Raw genomic sequence first — 26,718 nt, forward strand, 5'->3', positions numbered from 1 at the left:
ACAACTGAGTGTATGTTTGTTTGCCACCAGACCAGAAATGCCATCCAGATCTGTTACCTCAAGACGGTCCGATCTGGACACGGCCGTTAGGTCAACGTGAGATCTCCGCCGCGTTCCGAATCCACCTGTCCAAGGACATCCGCAGAGACCGACCAATAAGGGAGCAGAAACCTTCTGTGAGACTTTGTCCCTTTAATCCTTTAACTTTTACAATGCCTTGGCACAGGGTCATCTGCTGTTTGCTGTCTTTGGAAGCTCTCCTGCTGCTTGCCAGTTGCGGTGGAGGCAGCGACCAGAGAAGAGGAGCAGAGAGCGGAATCGGCACCTCCAATGCCAAAGCTAGTGGTGGAGGTGGCGGTGGCGGCAGCGGCGGTAGCGGGAGCAGTCGGAAATATCACCGGATTCAGCACGGTCAATGTACTTACACCTTCATTCTCCCAGAAGGGGAAGGGAACGGCGCCGCATCTTGCCGGGAGACCAAAGCTGGCACCCAGTACAATGCCAACGCGCTCCAAAGAGACGCCCCTCCACCTGAGCAAGATCTTTCCAGTCAGAAGATCCAACAGCTGGAGCACGTTATGGAGAATTATACACAGTGGCTGCAGAGGGTAAGAGCTACAACTTCATGGTAGATACATCCAGGTGCTCATCTGTGCATCATTTTGTTTTAGTTTCTTAAAATATTCTATGAGGATTGACGCATCAGAAGCTGGTCGCTGAACAGTTTTGCTTCCATCGTTAACAGCGTTAAGAGTACGGGTGGTGTAATCCAGTTCCACGTACTGGAAAAAGAATCCTTTTGATATATTCAGCTTTTGCAAGATTGCATTAGATTCATGTTTGTGCAATAGGAAGCGGATGTGTTTCACAAAGTATAAACATTAATGTTGTTGCTAAGTGCTTTTGTGTGTTTGCGGTTCCATCTAAAAGTTGTTTATGTGAGAGTGGAATTCCAGAGTTTTTGTTGATTTTGATTCTGACAGCGTTGGAAGAGTCGTTTAATTGTCACTGGAAATATTCCATTAACGTCCTGGACTTCTCTGAAGCTGTGTTAAAAATATTGCCGGTGCCAATAGCTAAACTACACAGTACATTTACTTTTCAAACAAATATAACAAATTGTACCTCCAATCATAAGTGCAACCTCTTCCCATTTTAATGTGTTCCTTGCACATTTTTCAATTCATCAGATATCCTCTAAGCCATTATTGCTGTAAATATACAACCTGTTATAGTACGAATATTAATTTATCTCTAAATATTCTTCAGTACAATCTAAAAGGAGCTTAGCCTCATCTCAGTATCCTGTCTGGTAGGACTTGTCTAGTCTGTGTGGTGCCTGAAGCTGATTTCACAGATGTCTGGTTGGACTCCACACATAGTAAAAGTCGTTTGTCAGTCCGTGAGACAGCTCTAGTGTGTTGTCTCTTCAATGACAGGAAGTCAGATGGACCCCCAGGAGAATGCACTGAGGAAGACCGCAGTGGCTAGGTTATCTTGCCACGGTGTGTGACCGTTCACTCTCTCCTCAGAGACAGTGTTAGTACCTGACACAGAACTTAAGTTAGATATGAGCTACGATTCTTGCATTGGAAATCAGAGCGTGATAGGACTTGTTGTTTTTAAATGGGCACAATATGTCAAATATGCCCGTGAACTCTATTTGAATGGGTAACATTTGTAATTTGGCGCATACATGTTGTGTGGCTGAAATGTTATCAGAGTCGGAAATCTTCGAAAATGTGACAGCAGTTTTGCTCAGTTATGATGTAGTCACTCTCTGGAGAAAGTTAGCAAACACTCCAAATGAAATAAAAGTAACCTGACATATTACATAACCGAAATGATACTTTTTTTTTTTTTTTTTTTTTTTTTTTACATAAAACCACACAGTTGCATATGCATGTTACATATAAATCTGTAGTTGTTTGTGAAAAACGGCACACACAATTTTTCCTGACATACCTTGGCTTTCATAATTAATGACGCATTTTCCCACTGTAGAACTGACTTAATTAAACAAGTACATGAAAAAGCTTAGACAAAACACAGGCCAAACCAATTTTATGAAAGCAACTTTGAATATGATATGACAAATATTTATACAAGCAAAATATTATTTGACAGGAGAACTTCTTTTCTTAACTTGGAGACTAACTTCCGAGGGGAAAAGCATTGCTGAAATGAATACTTAGGTTATATAAACAAACTATGCCCTCTGAAATTCGCTCTTGTGTACTATGACTGATAATATGATTTACAAAATAAAACCACGATAGCTACTCTATGATTAACGACTTAACTGCATGGATTTATTTTTATAATAGGCTGGTCAAAAGTGAACAGTCAGTTGCGTGTATTGAATGATGGATTAGTCCTGGATTCTGTGATTAATTGACCTTAACATTGTCAATACCCGTTAGCGCATTTCTCCGACAGCCCGTTTGGCATACCTTCCCCAGTTGCCCTTAAACAGCTCAGGGATTGTGAACTGTTTAAGGGGAAGGGGCGGGGCATATGCCAATAACTACAATATTTAAAGATAAAACACAGCATACCACCTCTCTGTGGTTTTACTGAAACTTTGGATGGTGTCTATCATTTTCTTAAAAGTATATGTGTAAATAGTGAGAGAGGAGTAGAGAGGAGAAGAGAAAGATTTGAGCTGATGATTGAATTTTCATGGGACGAACAGAAAAGACATTCCTTAGAATAGAACAATCTGTCAAGAATGTGACATGCATGAAACTGTAAATTCTTCTGCTCGTTAATGAAATGCAGTGTTAACAGTGACGCTTGACTTTATGTAATAATAAAAATCCAGATTGACAGACGGCATTCTTTAGTTATGAAAGCCTGTGCTTTATTTTAAGACTCTGTTTAAAAAAAAAAAAAAAAGAGCTCTATTCAGTAGGCTTGATCTGTCTGTCAGTGCTAAACAAACAGCTTGGCAGTGTTTGCAGGCTGAGTGCTAGACTAATGAGATACTGAAGGGGAAATTCTCTTCAAATGCAAAAATGCAGGGTGCAAGAGTTTCTGGCAGATCTACTGAGACCTTAATGCCTCTTTTCTTACAAATTGCTGCTTTTTGTACCTCTCCACAATTTCATGAGAGTCCACTTTAAAGAAAGCAGTTTAGTTTGGATACTAAAAAAAAAAAAATATCTAATTTGATTGTAAAACATCAACAACAACAAAAATAATAGTTCACTGAGAAAAGCTAAATTGAACTCAGATGTGATAATCCTCATATTTAGACAGAGAAAATAGAAGAACTTCAGTTACCAATTAGAGAGAAAAATCTCCCAAGTCAAACTGCGCAGTGCTAATTCAACGTAATTGTGCTCACAGAACATGAGGATGCAGTTAACATATTTCATCACAAAGAAGATTAAGTGTCCCCACCGGCCTATCTGTCTTAATCATGTAAAGCCTTTGACTGATGGTGGAGGGCCTTGGAAAGTCCAATACGACTCTGAGCCAGAGTCCGATGAAAGACAGTTGATGGGGTCCAGTCTCTCGCTGGACTGTGCAGAGGGCCTGTGTGGGGTCGAGTCATCAGACACGAGTAAGCGCCGTTACGGCTCTCGCATTCTGGAATTCAGCTCTGCTGACTGGAAGAGGATCAGGGTGGGGGTCAGGGTTGAGGGGGGGGGGGGGGGGGCGTTGGAAGGGGTGGGGAGGTGGGGGGTGTAAGAGCAGACACTGATAACATTCTTGTCCAGTCAAAGGTGGCTTCTGTTTGTCCAGGGATTAGTCGTAACAGCAGGCATGGTGCAGAGACTGCCCTAATATTTGACTGTGATCTTTTATCATTTAGCACAGGAAATGGGCCACTTATGTAGACTACCCTCCTCCGTTTTTCACCATTAAAACCTCGCAGTGTGACCCTCAAGAGTTTTAAAAGGACTTGTGTTGTGAGTGCGGATGGCTTTGATTGTTTTAAAACATAACAAATTGGAAAGCGTGTGCACATTTGACTGTTTCTTAAAATAGTTATTTATCTAATCACGCTAGCTGTTAAGACTGAGCACATCCAGCATAGAAAGGCCTTCATTTAGGTTTGTGTCAACCCCCAAGAATTTTTCAGAGTAACTAAAGCCTATCCCGAAGTCCATTTTGGGCAGAGACCGGTCCTTTGCCATGTGGGAGTCCTCAACAATCTGAAGGGATAGACCCTCACACTCCCCCGTGTTTGGAGAAAACCACTCAAAGCTCACGTTTCCAAAGATGGTGATTCTAGCAAAAACAGGGCTGTGATTTAAAAGGATGGTTCAAAGGCCAGCCCTGTGAAATTCAAGTTTGGTTTTCGAACCCCAGCATTGGCAGCTAGCATTAAGGAGCAAGGTTAATCCTTGTCTTCAATGTCTACAACCCTTTAGCTTCTGCTCCTCTCCTCAAAAGAGGAGATCCCTGTTCTGTCCGCTGTGGGATCACATGACCACACAGCATGTCTAAGAAGGGTAAGGAACAGCCAAGCTATTTTTGGGTGACTTCCTTTGTATCAAAAGTTTGTTTTTGCCCATGGTGTGGGCCAAAACCAACAATCTTCTAGCAACGCAAAGCTAAGAAGACATTCAGCGAGCTGAAAAAGCTCTTCCTTCCTGTCCCAAATGAACTTTCGAAAAGGTACCGAAATGGTGGCACTTTCAGCAGAACTACACCAAAAAACCCGTCACAGATGAAAAGTAAACAGAGCACCATACTTAGCCCGTCAGGGGACTACCTAAGAAAATACATTATACCAGTGTCACATCAGCTTTGAGATGACTGTGAAAAATGACACCAGCCTCATATGTATTCTTGATTTCAGGAAGGAGTTGGCAGTAAATGGTAAGGTTTTGTCAAGACTCTGTATGGCAGGTCACTCCGTTTGAAATGCTTTTTCCAGAAATCGTATTTCAGCAGGGTCGTTAGGGCGCGGGACAGTTGATAGAGGACAGAAAAGGCTCCAGAACCCGACACCACGCTGCTACGTAAGCCAAGGGGAAGAAACCGCTTCATTTCCATCTCGATTTTAGACACACTCTCATGGTCTCTCTGGATTCCCTCCCCAAGCGGTGTCACACATTCATATGGTTAAATTTCCTGCGCTAGATTTAACCGATCACCCACTGGTGAACAGTCCACTTAGAATTTATTTAGATTTAATTGCAATAAAAAAAATATATATATCGTATTTTGTTAGGTGCGTCCTGGGCGTTTCGCCGCATCCGCTCGTCTCCCGACATTTTGCTCAAGGCTTTACCAGAATGTGAGAGTACGGGAAATAAATTGAGAATTTCCTGCATTATGTTTTGCTTTACTCATGCCCCAAGGTATATTAATTTCTTTAATGGCTCTAATTTTTCTTCCTGGTGTTACCGTTTTATAAATGTGGTGGCGTGACAGTACAGTTGATATCAATCTCGCACACCGATACCATGACGACTAATCAGGAAGTTTCAGCTTTCTGTGACACGGACGTTTGACCCCTCTTTCTTTAAAACTATGGAAGAAAGTTGCATTTATCATATAGGAATGAATATATGTAATACATTTTTGGTGGGGACAATGTTACTAAATTGGCACGTTGACTTAGATCGACGACGATGACCCTTGTATGAACCGTATGTTACTGCGATCCCTCTCCTCGGCTCTTCAAATAATAAAGTTGTATTTATTTGCGAGGGCTCTGATATCTACCGTGTTACTCAATCAGCAAATTTACTTGTGATTACTTGATGGTTGACCGAAAAGAGTTCTGATATTTGGGGGGAACCCTTGGAGTTTTGTCCTTGGGTTTTACTAAATCTCTTAATCAGCCTCACAGCCTGCTTTAGGTATTTACCATATACGTACTACAGACTAACAATTAAGTGTTGCCTCTGCCTGATACAGTTTGTATTTTAAAAGTTTCCCTTATTCCAAACTCTATGGTTTCACTCTGGCACATCTTTTGGTGGTGGGGGGGAGGGCACTTATAGCACAAGGAAAATCTGATATGAGGAGAAATAAACATGGACATTTGGCTCAATTGGAGAGCGTTATCTCTTTCTGAGCTTAGTCCATCTTCAAGCCCCAACCCCCCCCCACACCCCCCCCACACCCCCTCTCGAGTGCTGTCTCTCTTCAAGTCTGAACCCTTGCCCATCTGATCTTTATTAATCCCACAGATAAAATGAAATAAACTTGAAACTTGATAAAAGTGATTGCGGGGCAGAGAGAGAGAATTCCTTTGTCGTCCCTGTATGCAGCTATTGAGGACTGTCCCAGTGAGGATTGTCCACACAGATGTTGCTTTCAGAGTCACTGTCTCTGTCAGCCTACGCTACACAGCACGCCAGGACTCTTGGAGGACTGCACGACAATCTTCCTTTGGTTCAACTTCAACTTTTCCACATTTGCAAATCAAAACATCACGTTTACAGAGGGAAGACGGCAAAGAGATTGAAGCCAAACACAGAAAAAAAGTCAGCCGAAACAAAAAAAAAGAAAAGTAAAAAAAAGAAGAAGAATGTTATCTCGACTGTGAGAAAACCAATGATGCTCAATTTGAAAATCAGAGAGAGCAAGGAAGAGAGTGATAAATTGTATTTTTACTCCCTTTGAAATGGTTGGACAATTTTCTTATCTTTCTCACTTTTCTGTGCTCGTAACACTAGAGCTATGTTGGAGACATGAGTGTTTCATTGTACTGAGGACCTCTTGTCATCTGCCTTAGCCAAGGCAGAATTTTATCAGCTCAGAAATATATTTGATTTGCCCTGAAACAAAATAAAAGCGTTTTATAAATTAAACTGACATAAACGTTAAGAAAGAATCATTGTTCAAAAGAGATATTAGCTTGCAAAATAAACAGAAATTCTGCCTTTTGGTGAGGTTTTGGGTTTGAGATATTTGCTGCTTTGTTCACCGCAGACAACCGTGCGTTTATAACCTAACGTGATGTAACCCAGTTGTAATCTTGGCAGAAAGTTAAATCTTTTGCTTTTTTAAGCTCTTACCACTAATTTGCTTTGGTCTGCACAGCCATCTACGTCAAAAGCTGTATGACTGTAATCCAGTTTATTTGAGTTATAATTCATACTGATGCAAGTTGTTCTGTTTGCCTTTGATGTCTACTGGGTTTACCATTGCGCATTCACATGTGTGGAAGCTGTTTCTGGCCCGCCTGCCTTTTGCTTCACAACGACAGACAGTGTTGGGTTTTAAACCAGCTGACTGTGCTGTGTGGCAGGGCACAGCGTGCATGTAGTCCACACCGAGCTTTAATGGTTCGGGGCTATGATGGACGTGACACCCTCCTACACACCCTCCTCTTACTCTCATCAGCTCTGGAGACTGTCTGAGCTCCGAGAGGCAGAATGTTTGCCCTGTCTGGGCCCACGGCCAACCTTCTCACATTCCTTACAATACCAGGGGGGTGTGCCCGCGAAGACCGACAGCAGATAATTGCTGAAGACATGGACCCAACCTCTCCTCTCTCCCAAAAGCTAGAGTGGTGCATTAAAAAAGAAAAAAAAAATGGGAGTCAGAGGTCAGACCACATTAAGCTATCAGTGGACAGAAAAGGCACCTTCAGCTCCAACAAGAGCCATTACTGTAGGCAATTTAGCTTCAATTACCTCAGTGATGGAGACTTTTTAGGTTAATGCCCTGGATGAGACCAAGGAAGGACTTTCATTCAGGTGCAATTAGTGTTATAGTGCCCCTTAGGCTGATACTAAGGAACAAGCCAAGGGGAACAAGCCGAAAAGAAGTGAAATAGGTTACTCTCTGTTACGGGGGATGCGGGGGCGGGGATGGGGGGGGGTATAAACCAGAGACAATAAAATACAATGATATTTGTTTGTAGATATTTCAAGAATGTTTGAAAGCCTCAGCAGTTGGCAGTTAGATCTCAGATATTGATATGACACCAGTATATTTAGAATGGGATTTCTGGAATCATCTTTGAATCTGAAGTATTTAAGGTCCACAGGCCTTTTCTTTTTCCCCCAGTGAAACATGTCCATTACCGAGCCAAGTGTGTTTGTGAATGGACTTCTGGGCAGTGTCTCTGAGGTTAATCTCTAGCAGGTCTAGTAAATCAGTGTTTGGACATCAGTTTAAAACACAGATCAGTGCGGTGGGAGAATTCGCTTCTGTGGGCATTATTGCAGTCGGGGGTCTGTCTCTGTCTTTGCTCCAACCAGTGTCATAATGTTAAAAAGCATAAAGTGGTCACAAGGACCCCGTTTACTCTTGTGTTAATAATACGGTTTTCATGTCAGTGAGAAAGTGCTATGATTTTTGGAAGAGGACACAGAAATGTTATGGTTTGATTGTTTTTAATGCAATTAAGATCATAACCGCAGGAAATGCAGTTGTGTTCTCCAATCCTGTTCACATTGTTTTAGGAATAGTTGAACATGTAAACATCTTAATCGCATTTCTCTGTTTCCATTGGCACAACACTTGCCAGAGATGACGTCTGGCTCGTAACCTACCCCTGGAACCTGCCCAGTTTCTTTCTGATTTCTGCTGCTTAATCAAATGATCATTTATTTTCATGTAAAAGGGCTTATTAGGGGAACTCCTGTTTATGAGGAGACATCTAACATCGGAAACATCTAAACACCTTAATCAGATGGTCATCTTAATCCGAATATTGACTGTAATCACATTATTCTGTGAATGTAAATAGAAAAGAATACTGTCTGTCCAAACCATTTACGTTTCAAGAATTCAAGACTGTCTTTTCTTTTAGCCAGGATTTAACCAGTTAATTAATTCTCCTAAAATCTGCCCTGAACGTTTATTTTATTAAGTCCACCCCCAGCACAACAGGTTTTTTTTGTATTATTAATTTAAGGCTTTAATGTCAGTGAAGTTCAATCAAGTGTGTGTGTGTTGTTCTAAATGTTAGAGCAAGCACGCTCAAGGCAGGGGGTCTTTTAGGAATGAAGCTAAACTAAACCTCTCTCTCTCTCTCTCTCTCTCTCTCTCTCTCTCTCTCCTTCTTTGGAACTACTCGACCTTGGTACTCAATTTAATTTCAAGGGTGTTTTTTAACCTGCACAAGTATGAATTAGAAGCTGTCCAACATTTAAATGCCATTAGCACCACAGACATCCCCCTTTTATCACTGAGCTGTACATACAGTGCTCAAAATGTATGACGGGTCTGTTGTACCACTTGGAACTGAGCTGTTTTAGCTGAGTTTTTGCCTCTCTCTCTTTGCTTGTCAATGTGAGCGCACACACACACATACACACTTCTGTTCCACTCCAGGCAGAAAAAGCAAAAATAAACAGAGATTCAGGCAGATGAAAGGAGATCGCCATGGCGACAAGGATCCTGAGCGCTCTCCTCCAATGCAGCAGAGCAGAAGCACAAAAAGCGTTCAATATCTCAGCGTTTATTGTTACATTGTCCAGATCGTAGCTCACTGCACTTAAGCTTTAGGATTTACGAGGATTTTAGGTTCTAACGTCCTCTAAGTTACCCCTCTCCACTCTGGGTGTACAGGGCCTGCAATGACTTCATTGAAAATATTGCTTATTACTGGTTTAATTTGTTTATAATCTAAAGGTTATGATTTGAATTCCACAGTAAAGCGAATGTTTCTCTTACGTTTCAGCGGAGCGAAGCCAGGCGTAAAAATGAATAAATCTGTCAGATATTACTGTTACTTTATGGGTAAACAAACAAACGATCACCCTATAACTGTAGTAGCAACAGAACACAACAAAGATATACATGCAAACAGTAATTGCGTCGGTTGAGCTTCAAATGGTTTGCATTTTGCATGTTATGACATGTTTAGTTTTCTTCCTGGTTAAGACACAAATGTTTTGGCCAAATATACTTTCTCTGTAAACCAGAGCACTACATCGCATTTTAACTGGCTGCATATTATTGTTGTCAGAGGAGAAAAGCTGTAGCTTTCTCCACTCAATGTTTGGTGTGCTTGAAACTCTAGATTGACAAACAAATCCACGTCAAAGCTTTTTTTTTTTTCTTTTTTCTTTTGACAAATGCTACTTCGTTTGGGTACTTCATTTGGGTGCAAAGTACTTGGTTACTTTGAATGGTTTTAACAGAAAAGATGCCAATGCAACGTTGCAAAGACCTACAAATGGCAAGGAATAAAAATACTAGGGAACCGGCCACCAATAAACTGGGAAAAAGTGCGATGAAATGCTTAGAAAAAACCCCCCAAAAGTTTAGACATGAAGAGTGAGTGGAACTGTGTCAGTTCAGTGAGAACGCTAGCACAGCGTTGCATGAATATTATGGCGCAATATGACGACAATGCTATTATTTAAAAATATTCTGTACTGTAACTCTATACAAAAAAATAATTATATAAAAAAAGTAAAACAGGGCTCTTCAATGATTTCATCAACACGTTGTGTATGTTTGGTGCACTGTTTGACGTAAGCGTATTTGTAATTTCAGTTCGTGGCTCTCTAGTGTTTTATTGCATTTTTGGACTTGATCATACAAATATGACTTATGTTTAACCCATGGCAATGCTTTGTGGAACGGTCCTCGTACTATCAACAAAACATGACAACATCAGCTATTTTAGTCTTGGATGACATCATATTACATCAATGCTTTGAGATAACAATAAATCCTAGCAGAATTATAATTCACTTCATCATTCTGACACCATGAGACCACACTGAGATGGAAGAGCCATTACAGATTCTGACTTTGCTAAGTCTGTAGGTCCGGGCGATAGTGGGACACAGTCTGCCTTCTGCGTCCTTGTCTCCCTCACGGCTCGATGACTGGAGATGTCATCACAGTCCACGGGCTTCAAAGGGACCTGTCTGGAAAACACCAAGACGGAGATGATACATGGTTCTCCCTTGTTCACTGTTTGGGATGAAGCAAGCCGTGCTTCATAACTAAGACCTGATGTAAGAGCCTGTTGATCTGTGAGGGTTTCAGAGCTAAGAAAATAGAGTCCAGCCAGTCCTTGTGAGAGAGACTTCAATTCTAAAGGCCTAAGCTGATTAGTTTTGATTGTAACGTATGTGGTTATGGCTGAGAAAATAATAAATGAAATGTGGAGCCAGAATTGGGCTTGTAAGTCATTTTATTCCATGAAATCATATGGAAAGTTTAAATGTGACTTTCGTTGGTTTTCTTTCTATGCTAATTTAAAAAAAAAATAAGGTCGCTCTCAAAAACCGACTGCGAAAACCCGAGTCAGATGTGTTTTCTGTTTGAATTCACACAAAACTATCATGTTCACAAATGTCACCCTGAAGAAAACATTCTTTTTCTCTGAGTGCCTTTGTGGATTTAAAATAAATCATCAAAAAAAAAAAAAACCCAGGGATGGTGCCATTAATGCATGCCGTGATTTCTGTCAGGACTTGGACTGGATAGGACTTAACTACATTGCCAAGTGGTTTGCAAAGCCACATCCTCTGCCTTGATACATCCAAAAACAAGTTCCCATGGTGGTAGCGATTTCCGTGTTGCTAGGTTGTTGTTTTCTTTGTTGTCGCCGTCATTTTTTTTTTTTTTTTTTTTCAGCTGATTTTGGGAGTTGTTTTGTTGTTTGGTCCTCTTTCTGCGTTCTCATGTTCGGGTCCCATTTCCTCTCCTGTGCATCTACATGTACATAACTAATTAGAGTCATTTTTGGAACCCGCAAAATTTTCTTGGCCATTCGAGAGCCTTGGTAACCGGAGGATTTGAAAAAATATACGTACATGCATACTTTCATACAAAAATCTCTACTGGAAAAAAAAAACTATATATATATACACAATCCTCATGGTTTCACATGAAAGACGCCATCATAGGGGAACCCAGAAAACCCCTTTATTTCCATGTCACAGCCCTTAAACTGTATGTCAGCAACCACTGAATGAAGTGCACTTGATAAGTACAGTTATAATGCCTCTGTTTTTAATAGGCTACATTTCAGCTTGTAGATATTTAGCACCCTCAGACTTCATTTCACTGTAGAGGGTTATCGTTCGAACACTGTCCTGTAAGACAGCCAAATCATCTCTGTCTAGACCAATTCTAAAAGCCCATTTGGAAAATATTGATAAGAATAGCAAGCAAACATCTTCACTGCACTACCAAAAATCCAAAAGAAAAAAAGAAAAAGTAAACATTTTTTTTGGATGAGTGTCTTTAGTCTCCAACAAGAAGGAACAGGGAGTCAAAGCAAACACTTTTTCTCTGTCTTTGTCTTATGCTGAGAAGACGTCTACAGTATAAGGCAGGATGTCAAAAATGAATTGCCTTTTGCTTGTTTTACTCGTCAGAAGAAGGCATATCTCAGATAGTTCTCTTCTATTAACGAGAAGAACGCTTTGATCCTGTTGGATCTCATCAGGACTCCTGATGACGGCCCGAGTGAATCAAAATCTCCTGTTCTTATAAAAGTACAGGTCCGAGTTAAAATGTGCTTTCAGTGCATTGGCCTTTTTACTGTCAGATGAGGGCATCTCCTTCACCCAGCAGCCGTCAAACACAATGTGCATTCGACAACAATTCCTGTCAGTCTCTTTTCTTCAAGTCCACTGACTGTTTTTTTTTTCCTTTTTTTATGTCAAATACACTACAATCCTACATTACCCGAGCTTATCACCCCATTTACTCATTTACATGAGTCACAAAGTTCTGTTGTCATTGTCGTTGTTGTTGTTTTGGAATAGAATAATATGGCAACTTTGGAGTATTTTTCAGTAGCTTGGATGATGAAAATATTTAAGAAGAAAGGTTAGAGATCAGTATAACTTGTTTGACCTTACTGAGCCTTGGTCGCATTGAAATGATAATGTCGGCGTAATACATTGCAAAATATCATCATAAAACTTTCTACAAACTATATCATTATTACATATAATGTTACGATTTGGTAACAAGAAAAAATTGTGTGTAGTCATTGGGAGTATATTCCAATAATTCTTAAGGATCCCTTGAAATCTTTCATATCTGAGGCATTTGGCAGCATATACGATAATTTTAGGAGGTATATTCCTTACCACAACGTTATAGAGTTGATTTATAGGAAAGAGACAGGAACAGAATGGACCTCATACCACATCTATGTAGCTATAAGCTTTAAGGGATTTTATCTTCATTTTCCGTGAAATTTTTCATCCCTCTCAGATTGACCGTGATCTCAGCTAGGTAAACTCGTGTGTCTGGATTTGGTGTACTTTCCATACTGGGTATTTTAATCAGATATTCCTCGGTATAAATTTTTGGGTTTTTTTTCACCAAGACTTAGTAAGAAGAAGCAGAGATTATCATTTATTGTGGGCATTTGTCTTTATCGCGAGCGTAATCCTTGTGGACGGCGTTGAATAATCGCTCAGCTTCGGCGTGCACCTGTGTGCTAAACCTTCACATTTAGCTTGTCTTCCAGTCTCATTTTTGCTACAGTTACTGTCCCTGTGGCCTCATCAGAAAAACTGGATCTTTCATAATGTACATTTTTCAACCCTCTTGTGACATGTGTGTTGCACTATATGACATATGAGGACAAAACACAGCACAGACATTTTAAGAGGTCATATGTATTCTTAATCAAGAATTCTGAAGTAATCACTATAGAGTAAGTCATTCGTATTAGTAACACTGGATTAAAGATGAGAGATGATTATTAAACTGTATTAAAGGTAAAGAAAGTTTCAGATGCTTAAATGAAAATCCACATTAGTGAATTCAGATTTTACATAAATGAAACATTTATTTTCAGTTATGCTATTCTGTAGTACTTTAGTTTTAGTTAATATAGAGTTGTGAAATAATTTGTTAACTTTTTTTTTTTTAATGCTCAGGTCATGTGCTGTTGATTCTAACATTTAAGAATCTGCAATATGATCATTTTAGAAATTTGTCAAAGTTGTGAAGTATTCCTGAAAATTGAAAACTCTCAAACTCCAAAACAGAGGGTACATTTGGAAGCTTTTGAATACTGTGAAACAAGGAACTTAGGAAATTTACAACTTGTTTCTTAATTTCTAGTTAGCAAAATCATACACCGTGAAACCATTCTTTCTTTCTTACTTACTTTTTCGAGATGATCTATATAACTGTGTATAAATTACATGCTTGCTCATGTGGACAGAAATATGAAATCGTGGATGTGCATTCATACATGGTACATGTACACTGGTTGTTTTCGGGATGGTAGTCACACTCTCCGTGGATGAGTTGAACCCAGGAATCAGGATCCACCGAAGCTCCAGTTATAAGTCAGGGCAAGTGGACCACACATGAGATTCTAGTACAACCAGCCACGAGTCTGCTGAACAATGCCCCAAAATCTCCTATCAGTCAGAGAAATGAGAGGAGCAACCATTTAAAACTGTCTTAGGAAAAAAAATTGAAAAGGAGAGAGAAGTTCTTTAGGGCTTCCCCCCTTTTAGAAGTTCAGAAAGAGAGAAAGAAAGGGTGAAAATTAAAGAGAGAAAGAGAGAGAGAGAGAGAGAGAGAGAGAGAGAGAGTATGTGTGTGTGTGTGTGTGTGTGTGTGTGAATGCCTGGAAACTAAACCGTGGGATACAGGTCGTAAAGGTTAACTGAGAATCCTGCTTGAGCTGTTACTTCACTAATCCTCATCCACACAACGTCAGTTGGAGGCTCAGCCCTAAGTTATACAGTGTCCGCAAAACAAGCTCGCAAAAACTCCTCGCAAACCTCGCAGACTGTGAATGTGAATTATGCACGGCCCGCTTAACTGTACAAGCTAGAGGACTCAGAATGAATTATGTACGGCCCTCCGACTTCGCACAAGCCTTGGCACTGAGTGAATTATAACCCTGCGATAAGTAGGTCTCCAATTACGCCGTAAACCTACCTGCTAATCTGGTCCTCGTTAGAGACGATAGCAGGCCCTAATTTTCACAAGCAAGTGTAATGTTTGTTTGAGGTTCTAGAATACTTTTTTTTCTTTTTTTTTACATCACACTATGTTGCTGACCGCTGGTAATTGCTCATTCCTTGTAGCCATTAGAGTGTTTTCAAAGGGCCAAGCCATCCAAAGGAGGTGGGAGGCCCCACCACAGTCCCCTTGTCAGACCACAGTGGGTGAGATAAGCCAGACTGTGACTCATGGTTCTTGTTATAAGCCTTTGACTGTTCAGACCAATGGCGCAACCCTACAGCGGGGTCTATGTCTCACACCTCTTCTGTTAAGTGAACACTAAATCATAGCCCCTGCTTACGTGGACTCTATTCTCCCTGAGCACAATACGCTTACGGCCCAGTGTAAACACTGTACTGATCTGCAATGGAGGTCTGGCATCTCTCGGAGTGGGTTTGGATCGGACTTTGTTTTTAAAACTTAGGGGATTTTTCCTTTTTTTTTTTTTTTTAGATATTGTATGGTACTTTAAGAGATGTGTAATCTTCAGATTTATGACATAGTCAGTATTTTGAACTCGGTGAGATTTACATTAGCAGCGTTAATTAAACAGTGCGGACTCAGTAGAGGGGTTACGGCTCCCTGCTGTGAATAAACAGGTACATGAAACCACTAACACAGAATCTGAATCACACATAGATCAAATTTTTATACCATTCATAATGCAATATGTAAACATTTATCTACAGTTTCTTCTGCACAAAGGCGTGCTCTCCCATTTCCCCCATCACTGTCTTAATACTGCTGATGACAGCTTTAAACAGATTGTTTTACCATTAACAGCAAATAGTGACCATTGCTCCCAGTGCTCATAAAATCCACAGTGAGAGGCCTGTTACTGGGTTTAACATGCTATGGCTCATACCTCCCCTTGCAAAACGTTGAGAATGAGTCCCAAGAACATCAGCCTGCTTTGTCAGACAATGTCATTAGCCCCCCCCCCCCCCCCCCACCCCCACCCCCACCCCCCAGCTGTTGTCACGTACAGCACAACCTCTCTACACAGCAGTTAGCTCCTTCTAAACCTTCAAACTCTCTCTCTCTCCCGCTCTCTCTGTCAAGTAGGAGTTTGGGAAATATTAATTCTCTGTTTATGAAGCTCTCACTTAACCAGTAGACTCAGTGTGAACAGAAAGCACTGTGATTTGAGGGATCTCCAGGCTAGCTCTGTGTTTATGCACATTCACAAATGTCAAAACGGATAAATCAGTCTTGGTCGCCACCAGAATGTTGAAGGGGAAAAGTATGTCTCACCAAGTGTTTTCCTTGTCGTGGGATGAAGTGTTTCCTATTTCCTCTCGGTCTTAAATTGTGAAGCTTTTGTGAATATTTACAATGGGAAAAATAGCCACTTCCTTAAAAGTGACTGGCTAAAGAAAAAGTTCAAAGGTAAACATAAGAGACAGAAAAGGATGGCTTATTTTCAATCATAGACTGATGGGAAATAAGACCGAATACTGATTTATGGAAACAGTTCACCCCCCAAAAAATGGTTTTGGTCATATCCAGCCATAGCTTTGATTCCTCTGTAGTACAGAAGATGGCCTGTTCACCTCTCAGATTTTTTGCCTTGGAAATAAACATAAAGACTATCCTCATATTGACTGAACCTTGTTCTGGTTTGAACCCTGTCTGTGATATTGATATTGACACCATGGCTTACATGTCAGACTTGCAAACGTTGATATGGGTGACCTTAACTCATTTGACTCGACCCCTGGTTGGTGGGCGACCGCCAGACGTAAGACAACACCTCCAGGTGCACCTTGGGCCAAACCACAGGGCAGAGTGCTGTGTTGAGACACAGTGAACTATCCCAAACTCCTTAAATATCAGGTAATACTCAACAATGCTTTTGTACAGCTCAGAGACCAACCGCAAATTATTTGTTCACTTCTCTGTTTTTTTCTTTTTCTTTTTTTTTTTTCCCTAATGAAGGAACACTTACACTTGGTTTTCTCCAATGCTTTGGTCTGTCTCTTGGAGTTCATTGTCAAGTTTAGACTTTTTGCATCCCAGGATTGCAGTACACTAGATGCCTCCAACTCATTAACATTTGACTTCATCTTTTTCTTACGCACTTGTCATCACCAGTGATTGCCATGGACGTGAATTATTTTTAATCCCTGTTGCGTATTATATCATTTTTCCACCAGTTATCCATATGGCCATATCATATCCTCTGACTTTGGACAGGCACTTTTTTTTTTTTTTTTTTTTAGGGTGAGACCATAAACGGAAAATGACTTTGACACCCCACCCTTGACCATTTTTTACTGTTCCCTCCGTGGTATTTTTACATGAAGGGGTGTATTTGTGTAATCTTGTTTCTCCTTGGTACTTTCTGTTCTTCGGCCGGGCAAGATTAGGCCATGACTCAGGCACGTTCCCACTGAGACAACCAACAAAATATCTTTATACTAATGTTTCTGTAGGCCACTGGCTGTAGGCCACACTCTCTCAAGGTGACTCATAGCACTTAAAGCTATGTTCAAAGCAACATTAAGCTAAAAGTTAAGTTTCTAACAGCAGAGAATAGAACAGTTTATTGTCATTTGTAAAAACTAGATTTCACTTCATTGACTTGGGTCCATAGAGACATAAAGAAACTGAAAATATATTTTAAGGTGAATGGAGCCAATTTCGTATGCAGTGAAAAAATTTTGTACTTCAAGTTCAGAAGTCTCTGTGAACTACTGATTAGATTCCATTTCATTTTGTTATAAAAACCCGCAATCTCATTCGAGGGCTGGTTCAAGTTTCTTCGTGTTCCTTCCAGTCAAATCCACTTTGGTATAAAAGTTTATTGAAAAGTGACACCTATATCAGTCCAAAATGATTTGCAGCCAAAAAGCCTCAATAACATCTACAACTATTCAAGAAACAATGGCACACTTGATGTTCATATTAGAGCCAAGGACGGATATTTGACTAAAAATGTAATTTTTTATGACAGTTAGTGGCTATGTGGTTGGACCCAATGACATACTGGGTTTGAAAATGAACTGTCTCTCCTCAGTGTGAGTTACTGAACGTTGAAAAGACCCTTTAATGTGGACGTGACAATGACACTTTGGCTTTTCCTGTTCCATGGTATCCAGTATTTTGACAAGTTTCCTTTGCTTTTTATTATTTCTTGCGATGATTTTTTAAAACGTCTTTTTCTCACCCATTTAATCTTCAGTCACCAACACAGTCATCACCAGGTGCGCATACGTCTCTTTCATAAGCCACATCATACAAACGGAATCCATGTCCGCCATTTTCCAGCTAAACATTATTTAGCTGGAGATGTGATTCATACAGCATATCATTGAAAACTAGCTCGAGCCTCAGGCTATCAAACCAACAGTGACTGCTACTCAGCAAACAAACATAGACAAAACAGAGCACAACCACCTTGGGCCAAGAATATTGTAGCGTTAACATGCCAAATGCAGCATTGTAGATAAATCAATATAGCACTCAGATTAGTTTGTTTGATTGTAAACTAAGCTCTGCAAGATTTACCATTAAGGACCACAGTTTAGCCTAAAAAAGTGAATAGAGCCAATTTATGATGAGTCATGCATGCCTAGTACTCCGAAGGTCTCTGTGGATCTTTGAATAGGATGGCTCTGACTAAACTGCCATAAGATACCATGAAAGAGATCTCTTTATAATGTGATTATTGGAAAAATCCCAGGGAAGAGCCGTAATGGAGAAAAATGAGGTGGGCGACTCTGGTGTCACAATCAATTTTGTGGACACATCCAAAAAACAGAAAAGACCCCCTCAAATTCCAAATAACAAAGGTTTCACCGGTGACGTGTACCCACATGCATTTTTGAGAATTACTGTGTATGACACTGTTGCTAGGTTGATGCATCAACAGCCCATAAGATAGTGGAATGTTCTAGAATGTTCTCTGAATTCATCCCAGCTAAACTAAGATTTGACTAAACAAATGCCAAGTAAATTCATAGACTATCCCAGATGCTAGGCAGGACATCTGCATGATTGGTTAATGGGAAATCATTATAAACTGTCTGAAAGCGCTTGTCTAAACTGTCTGAAGGACAAACAGAGCTACAAGTTTAGGAATCACTATTAGAGCCTGATCTGAATAAGCACTCATTGTGTTTTTAAACCTTCTCCTGGCCTTGTCATCTAGTCGCCAGAGATTAGCATAAAAGGAAGGCTATAGAGATAAGCTTAACCTCTCCTGTATCTCTCCATCGCTTCCCTGCTTAACAAATGACAGACATCTGCTTCCACCTACTTTTTTGACTCAGTGTATGGGTGGGTATTAGCTCTTTGGAAAGGTCTTATGTTTGCTTTAGTTTAAAGGGAAAATGGTGAATCATTCCAATTCATCTCAGAACGAAGACAAGCAGATAAGAGACTTTAGAAAGGATGCCTTTGAAAAGGCCCCTTTGAAAAGACGCCTTTTTTTGGGGGAAAAATTCCATTGATGAGAGAGCCAATTGTTTAGTGGCCAAGTCCATGGTTTCCTGGGAAACCTTTGCTAACCATGATGGGCACGATTACCTCTGTGTCCATGTGCTACAAATGATCTCCACTTTCTTTTTATTGGATTCATTGTTTTTCTAAGCTGCTCTTTGTGGTTTGGGTGTTACACTTATTCTCATACCTCCTTCATACCTCAGAACTATATTTCTTTACATTCTTTATGCAACAGAAGTACAGAGGTAATTAGTTCATGCCTTCAGCTGTTTCTCCTCATCTCTCTGTATACACCTCATTTTTGCATTATTTAGCTTCGTTTAGCATAGTGACAATGAGCAGTAACTGAAACTAAAATGCAACATTTTTTTTGGTTTGGTTATAGAGAAAAAGCAGACATAGACATATACCAGTACATCAACATTTTTAAGTGTTTGTGGGTTTTTTTTCTCCTTTTCTCTGGCAGATTGAAAACTACATTAAAGAGAGCATGAAGGCAGAGATGGCCCAGCTACAACAGAGTGCTGTGCACAACCACACTGCAGCCATGTTAGAGATGGGCACTAGCCTGCTCTCCCAGACGGCGGAGCAAACACGGAAGTTAACGGATGTGGAGACTCAGGTACATCTCCATCTCTCCCATCCCTCCATTCCAACATCTCTTCCTCCTCATCGTCCCCCTCCGCCGGATCTTTTCTACGTTCTGTTTACTCAGCTATTCTACTTTTAATAAATCCTATCACCCTACAAAAACTCAACATGGAACAAGCCAAAGAAAACGTGCAAAGTTTATCCAATCTTATTATGACATGTACGCGTTTGCATTTTTACCCCGTTTTATGACTTATGTATTTTTGAAAAGACACAGTGGGATACGCAGGTACTCAATTCTACTAATTTAATGGCAAAAGACAGGTTGGAATAACTGTGTTTAAGTGTTACCGTATGTTAGAGGAACAGAGACTTGCTTTATCCCTTTTATTACCTTCTTACCTTTCCCTCAAGTGCTACTGGTTTACTGCTGACCTACTTTATACTTTTAAGCCTTCTCTGTGTGTATAATGTGTTGATTTTAGGTTCTGAACCAAACTTCGAGGCTTGAGATTCAGCTGCTGGAGAACTCGCTGTCCACCAACAAGCTTGAGAAACAGCTCTTGGTGCAGACCAACGAGATCAACAAGCTTCACGACAAGAATGGGTAAAATCACTAAGATTACAAGACACTCAGGACAGAACATTAATAAAACATATTACCAGTGAGTTTTTGAACCCCTAAAGTATTTTCCACAAAAACAGTGTTGCAGTAGTAAAGCACAAAAAGTTCAGACAAAAGTTGTAATACCATCTGAGAACGGTTCCCGGCCAGTATCAACATCATTTTTGGACAGTGTGTGGAACAGTTGTGATTTCCTCGGGACTTTATTACAGAAAGCCCTCGGAGGTTATTCAATTTATACTGCCTTAATAAGACTGTATGTAATGGTTTCACCTAGTGGCTCACAATACATTACAACCTTCAGTTACTCAAACGCGTGAAGCAATGTATACGTGTCACTTTACAGCCAAGCAGTGAATGATGTCTCTTGTCCCACCGTTAAGACGTGACTTTCTGAAGACGAGCGGTTCGAGACGGATGCATGTACTGTACTGATTGTGCTGTTCAGGACTCTTGGATGGCTTGGCAAATAATTTGTGTCCGCTGATTGCTCTAGCGGGGCATGTCTCTCATCGTCAATGAAACAACCCCTTTCCCAGTGCACTCTGCACATCAACACAGCTGTAGCTGGGAATTTAGACAAGCATTCGTATTTCTTCATCAGAAAAAGAAAAAAAAAACAAAAAAACAAAAATAGAGAGTGAAAAAAAAAAGAAAAGAAAAGGAAAACCACTCTGCATTTGTGCTGGGTGTTTGTGGTTGTGCTCCCTGACCAGACTGCACCCTCACCCTTGTTCTAAATCTGAAGAGATTATGAATGTATCATGGATTTAAATGTTGTTATTTCAATGTAACTTATACTTCTTATACTCTACAGTCAGTTGTCAGAGAACAATCTTGTCTTCCCCAGCACAGTCTGTAACCCTTATGTCTGTTTGGTTCAGGAAACAGTATGGATTTATGCTAATCCTTTCAACTTTATCATGATTTGACTGTTTGCTTGCTTTGCACCATGGAGACTAAGTGAGTCCACATAAACGTTCATAGACATTGCAGCTGTAAAGAATCGTTTTCCTCTTATTGCTTATACAAAATCGCCCTCCCTGCTTCTCTCAAAGAAACCCCACTCTCTCTCTCTCTCTCTCTCTCTCTCAGGTTCCTGGAGCTGAAAATGCAGGAGATGGAGTCGAGACACAGGGAAGAGCTGGAGGTTTTGAGAGAGGAGAAGAGCAGTCTGCAGGTTCTGGTTGGCAGACAGAGTGCTGTGATCCGTGAGCTGGAGGCCCAGTTGGGCCGGGCCACAGGAAACAGCACCGCCTTGCAGAGACAGCAGCAGGACCTGATGGAGACCGTCCACAACCTGATCAACCTCTGCTCTAAGGATGGAGGTATTGACGCTTTGGTTTTCCTCACTCTCGGTTGTTAATCCATGTACCAACCATCCTACAAAATAAGGGTCCTGCATGAATTTATGATAATCAGACACAATTTAGAGTTTGAACAGAAATTGTGGCTGTCAAAGGAAGGCTGCAAGGTAAGGCGCTCTTCTATTAAAGTTATATATATATGTACACATATATACACACATAGGTTGTTTATAAAGGTTTGTGTTTTAATAAACATAGATTGCGTTCTTGTCAGCCCAACTGTCAGGTCTGTGCTAGTCATTCCAGACAGTATATTTCAGTAACCATGTAACGGATGCTGCTTATCACGCTCCAACACACACAAGCTGTGGTTAAAACAGTTGACTGAAATGTCAAACAGCCCGTTTCCTTACTGGCCCTCTCTCCTTGCGTAAGGTCTCTCCCATTGCTGTTATCAGGGAAGGGGAGGATTTCCCATTGGTGCTCGATGTGACGCTAAAAGTCACACAAACCACAGGTTGAGTCAATGAAGTGAACTCATTAGCCTCCATCACCCCTGCTGAGAGCCATGTCCCGCCCCTGAGCCCTCTGTCTGGCCCGTGACTGCCCCAGTCGCCATGGTCACAGGAAATTTACCCTACATGTCTGTATTGGGACTACCCCAGTCACAAAGAAACCCCACACAGTGAGCACGCTCCTCATAAGCTCCACTTCCTGCTGACAGGAGCTGGGGGGCTACGACTACTTCCTGTCACTGGGGGGGGGGGGGGGGGGGGGGGGGGGGGGCTTGCATGTGTTTTTTTTTTAGTTTGTTTTTTTATGAGAGCTAAACTAAGTGCACACAGTGACTGTCATGCCACATTCTTTTTTTTTTCTTTTTTTTTTTTTGATTTTCATGTTTTTCATATTTCTCATGAAATCTTCACACTCAGCCCCTTTTACCCTCGAGCACTTCTGAAGCTGGAAAAAAAAAATGCATTTCACTAGGGTCGAGATTCTGATTTCCCTCCAAAATCCTGGCTGTCCTCAAGCCAGCAACGCTCAAGGCCAAGCAGTTATGTTGCGTTCTCAGCTGTCTGCCGTTTTTAATAAATTTCAACAAAACATATTAAATATATTTCAATTCCTCTGCCATTTTGTGACCAAGTTTTATGTTGGGGTGTTTTTTTTCTGGGTCGTTTTTGGGGTATATGTCTGTGCGTTGCTGTAAATAACAGCTTTTAGCATGAGGGGGAGTGAGAAGTAGCACAGCTATTGCTGTTGTGTGGTTGGTCATTTCCTCCTGCCCAGCAGTGTTGAATACTGGTCCACTACAGAGGTCGCCTTCTTCACCCTGGGCTGAATTACTCAAATGCTAAATGATCCCTCTGGGAGATCCTGTTGACTGGAGGTGAGGGGTATAGTTGGTCAGTGACGCCTGCAGTACCAGTGTGGTTCTTTTTTGCGTTGTTTTAAAAAACAAGATTGCTCCAAAAGATTGTGCAAAAAAGTAATGTTTTGTCAGTGAGGAGGAGAAGTTTGTTTTTGTTTAACATACCAAATTTTTGTTGTCATTCAAATAAGAACCTTATATAGATGCTTGGCGCCTAAAAAATTACACTGCTGTGAGAGCTAAGCAACACTGTTCTCTAAAACATTGGACTCAACTTATTGGTGAATTTTAGCATCATTTTGACCTTGAAAAGCTTAAGCATTAGTCTTCCCTGTATATATGGAAAACTCATTTTTGCTCTTGCAATCATAAATGCATCGCTTGTTCCAAGGAAAAGGCCTATGTATTCGATGAAGCCTAGTTCTTGTTTGTAATGTAATTATTGCCTAAACCTTCTTAGGATTCAATGAGCCATATACTTGCATTAATGGCGATTGGCCTCAGCTTTGGAAAGAGCTTGAAAGTCCCCCTGGCTGCTAAATATGATTTTCTTTTTGCAGTGTTTTCGTATTATTCCACATAAAGAATACCATCCATCATCTTTTTTTTTTTTTTTTACGGCTATGATACAGCAGCAAAACTGTTTTCAGTCACTGGATTTCGTCTGTCGTGACCACGCTGTGCCTCAGAATAACTTTGGATGGTACTTTACATCATTTCCAATCAAAACACATAAAGCACATAGTTTACAGTGGTTATAGTTGTATAGTTTATATTGTCATCGTTTAACAGAGAAGCGTCGGATGAAAGAAACAACTGTAAACAGTTAAGTCACACTTATTTATACCTCGTCCCTTTTTTCCAGTTTTCGTACTTTTTGACTTCTTTGCTTGGACTCATCCCTCCGCTTTCCTTTGACTCTACTTTGGTTCACTAAAAATCTCCGTCCCAGAGGGTCTATTTGACAGGAACCCTCGTTTACACAAAAGCCATAACACAGCTGTTCTTTTCACATTGACTCCTCTCTAAGCACAATTCCCTGATGAACCAGGAAATATTTGTGACTAAGTAAAAATGAAGCATAAAGATGTTTTCAGAGATTTTTGAAGGGTGCTGGCTCTCATCTAAGATTCCTTGGGTTCTCTGAGATATTTTGGTATCTCTCAACCGTACAAAGAGGCCTTTTGGATTGAAGACATGAGTTTTAATGTCAAATATTTAAATATCAACATGAAACCTTCATGAATATTTGGATATTTGTAAATAGGTCTACAGAAATGAAAACCACACGTTAATGACTTCGTGTGGATACAATCCAAACAGAAACATTGCTGATAGTCCTTGTGGGTTGGTTTCCTGTTAAAGGATTTAAACGTTTGCTGATGGAGAGTATCTGTTTAGAAGGACAATGAGAAATCTTTCCTAGAACAGCTTGCCTGAGATATTGGCTCTGCACGTCAAGAGCAAATCCCTAAGCCTGATATGAAATAGATGTAAAATAAACATTAATGTGATGCACTTCTGCTTAATGAGGTGAAGTTTTTGGGGGCTTCAGTCAGGCTCATATTCTTCCGACAGTAACCTCTCTAGCTAGCTCCTGCTGCCTCCTCACTATAGCCTGCTAACTCTCCGCAAAAGCGATAAATTGCTACCCAACAGGGCCGGTTTTTGTTGTGTTAGACTCTGCAGCGCGAGGTTCCACTCTGTCAACCTGTCACACAGGGAGATCCTTGTTGCTGACACTCAATACTCCAGCTTCAGGAGCAGGAATAATAGCCCCCTAACGAAGGTTTCCCTTTTTAAAGAGCGCTCCGTTCTCTCGCGGGGATCAAAGGCAAGTCTGAGGAGCACTGACACATTTCATTTCACAGTGACATCTCGTTCGCCTAAAAAAAAAAGGTTCTCTGAGTTCTCTAAGAACAACGGTGTGAAAAACGAGATGCGCTTGTTAGGGCGCAGGGAGAAAAAAGGTGCGCGAGAGAAATCGGAAGGAATTTCCATCGATATTACAGAGACGCGGTGGGTAAATATAAACCACTTGTTATAACAGGAACTTGAAATTTATAGCTTGTAGTATTTTGTCCACGGACTCTTGCTTGGTTTCAAAATATCGGCACAGTAATTATGTGCAGATGGAAACACGTAGTGCTGTTTCTTTTAGAGCCCTGTCAAAGTAGGAACCCTCATTCTGAGGCAGTGAGAGATCTAGTGTTTGATTAAAAGGCCCTTCTTTGGAATATGTGTCATTCACTCAACGGAAGATCTTACAGATAAAATATTATCAAGAGATCTTTTCAGTGAGATCTTATACCAGTGCTCTCCGCTGTAGGATATGTTTAATCATTTAAAAACATTTCTCTTTTAAAAAGAAAAAATGTAATACTTTCCTTTGATAGTAGATACATTGTGTCTTTTTGAGAAGCTCTTGAACATTACGTTGGTACATCTTGTTTGAATATAGTGGATATAGTGTTAACTTAAATGCATTAGAAACTCTGGAACACGTTTTCTTCCCCCAGACTTTGCCACTACATGTCTCACAAATTGGACATGAGCAATAAATCTTGGGCAATCCATCTCTCAAGCATAACAAATCCTTTATGTATTTTAGCCTCTCTCATAGTTTATTTTTTTGGATGCCCTTTTTGAAACAGATTCTGGTCAAAGTCCCAAAAGTCTCTTATGAAAGCAGCTTCCTAAAATTCGCATGGATCATGATGAACTGTTGAGACGCAAGTTGTCATGCAACTGTGTTTTGTTCTAAATCTCTGTAAATTCCTTTAATGCTTCTTCCCCAAACGATCCGCTTTATTAATGAAAGTGAAATCTTTGAGGCCGAAGCCCTCTCATTGACAGCTGAAGGCTTGGAACCCGCAATTTAGTGCAAAGTAGTATAAAATATTTAAATGAGTTTTCCAAGGCACATTCTTGTTTAATAAAGTTCACCTTCTCCCTGAAGACACACAATGGCTTTCCTTTGTTTCTGTAGTGGTGACAAACAACACGAAGCAAGTGGACGAGGAGAAAAAATTCCGGGACTGCGCTGATCTCTTCCAAGCAGGTTTCCAGAAGAGCGGAGTGTACACCATTCATATCAGCGTGCAGGAAACCAAAAAGGTATGTTTGCAAACCTCCTCTGGCCATTCAGGTGAAACAGGAGATTTAAATGTAATGGGTGAATGAAGATTTTCCATTGCATCTGTTTACAGAGGCTTGTGTGTGTGTGTTTGTGTGTGTGTGTGTGTTTGCAGTGTTCTTGTGGCAATGTGTGGACCAAAAGTCCCCCATGAGGATATAAATATCTGACAAGTGGTGACCTTGTGGGGACATTTGCTGGTTCTCACATGGGAAAACCTTTTTTTCTTTTTTTTTTCTAAAGATATTATTATTATGAAAAGAAAAAGTGCCAAAATATTCCTTGGTTATGGTTACTGTTAGGTTATTATCTTCAGCTAGAGCAAAACGGAGGTCAGTAGGAAGTCCCCACTAAGATAGAGAGA

At 40.5% G+C, this 26,718-nt stretch overlaps 1 protein-coding gene across 1 annotated transcript in view; it reads left to right on the plus strand.

The window, feature by feature from the left end:
• Positions 1 to 212: 212 nt before the first annotated feature.
• Positions 213 to 26,718, plus strand: part of angpt1 (angiopoietin 1) — a 43,044-nt gene continuing 16,538 nt past the window's right edge. The window contains exons 1-5 of the mRNA XM_030788545.1: positions 213 to 608; positions 19,790 to 19,945; positions 20,400 to 20,521; positions 21,635 to 21,867; positions 26,208 to 26,335. Of these exons, the coding sequence (XP_030644405.1) occupies positions 213 to 608; positions 19,790 to 19,945; positions 20,400 to 20,521; positions 21,635 to 21,867; positions 26,208 to 26,335 (1,035 nt within the window). The remainder of the gene's footprint in view (positions 609 to 19,789; positions 19,946 to 20,399; positions 20,522 to 21,634; positions 21,868 to 26,207; positions 26,336 to 26,718) is intronic.

This window comes from Chanos chanos, chromosome 12 (assembly GCF_902362185.1).
Source record: "Chanos chanos chromosome 12, fChaCha1.1, whole genome shotgun sequence".
NCBI lineage: Eukaryota > Metazoa > Chordata > Actinopteri > Gonorynchiformes > Chanidae > Chanos > Chanos chanos.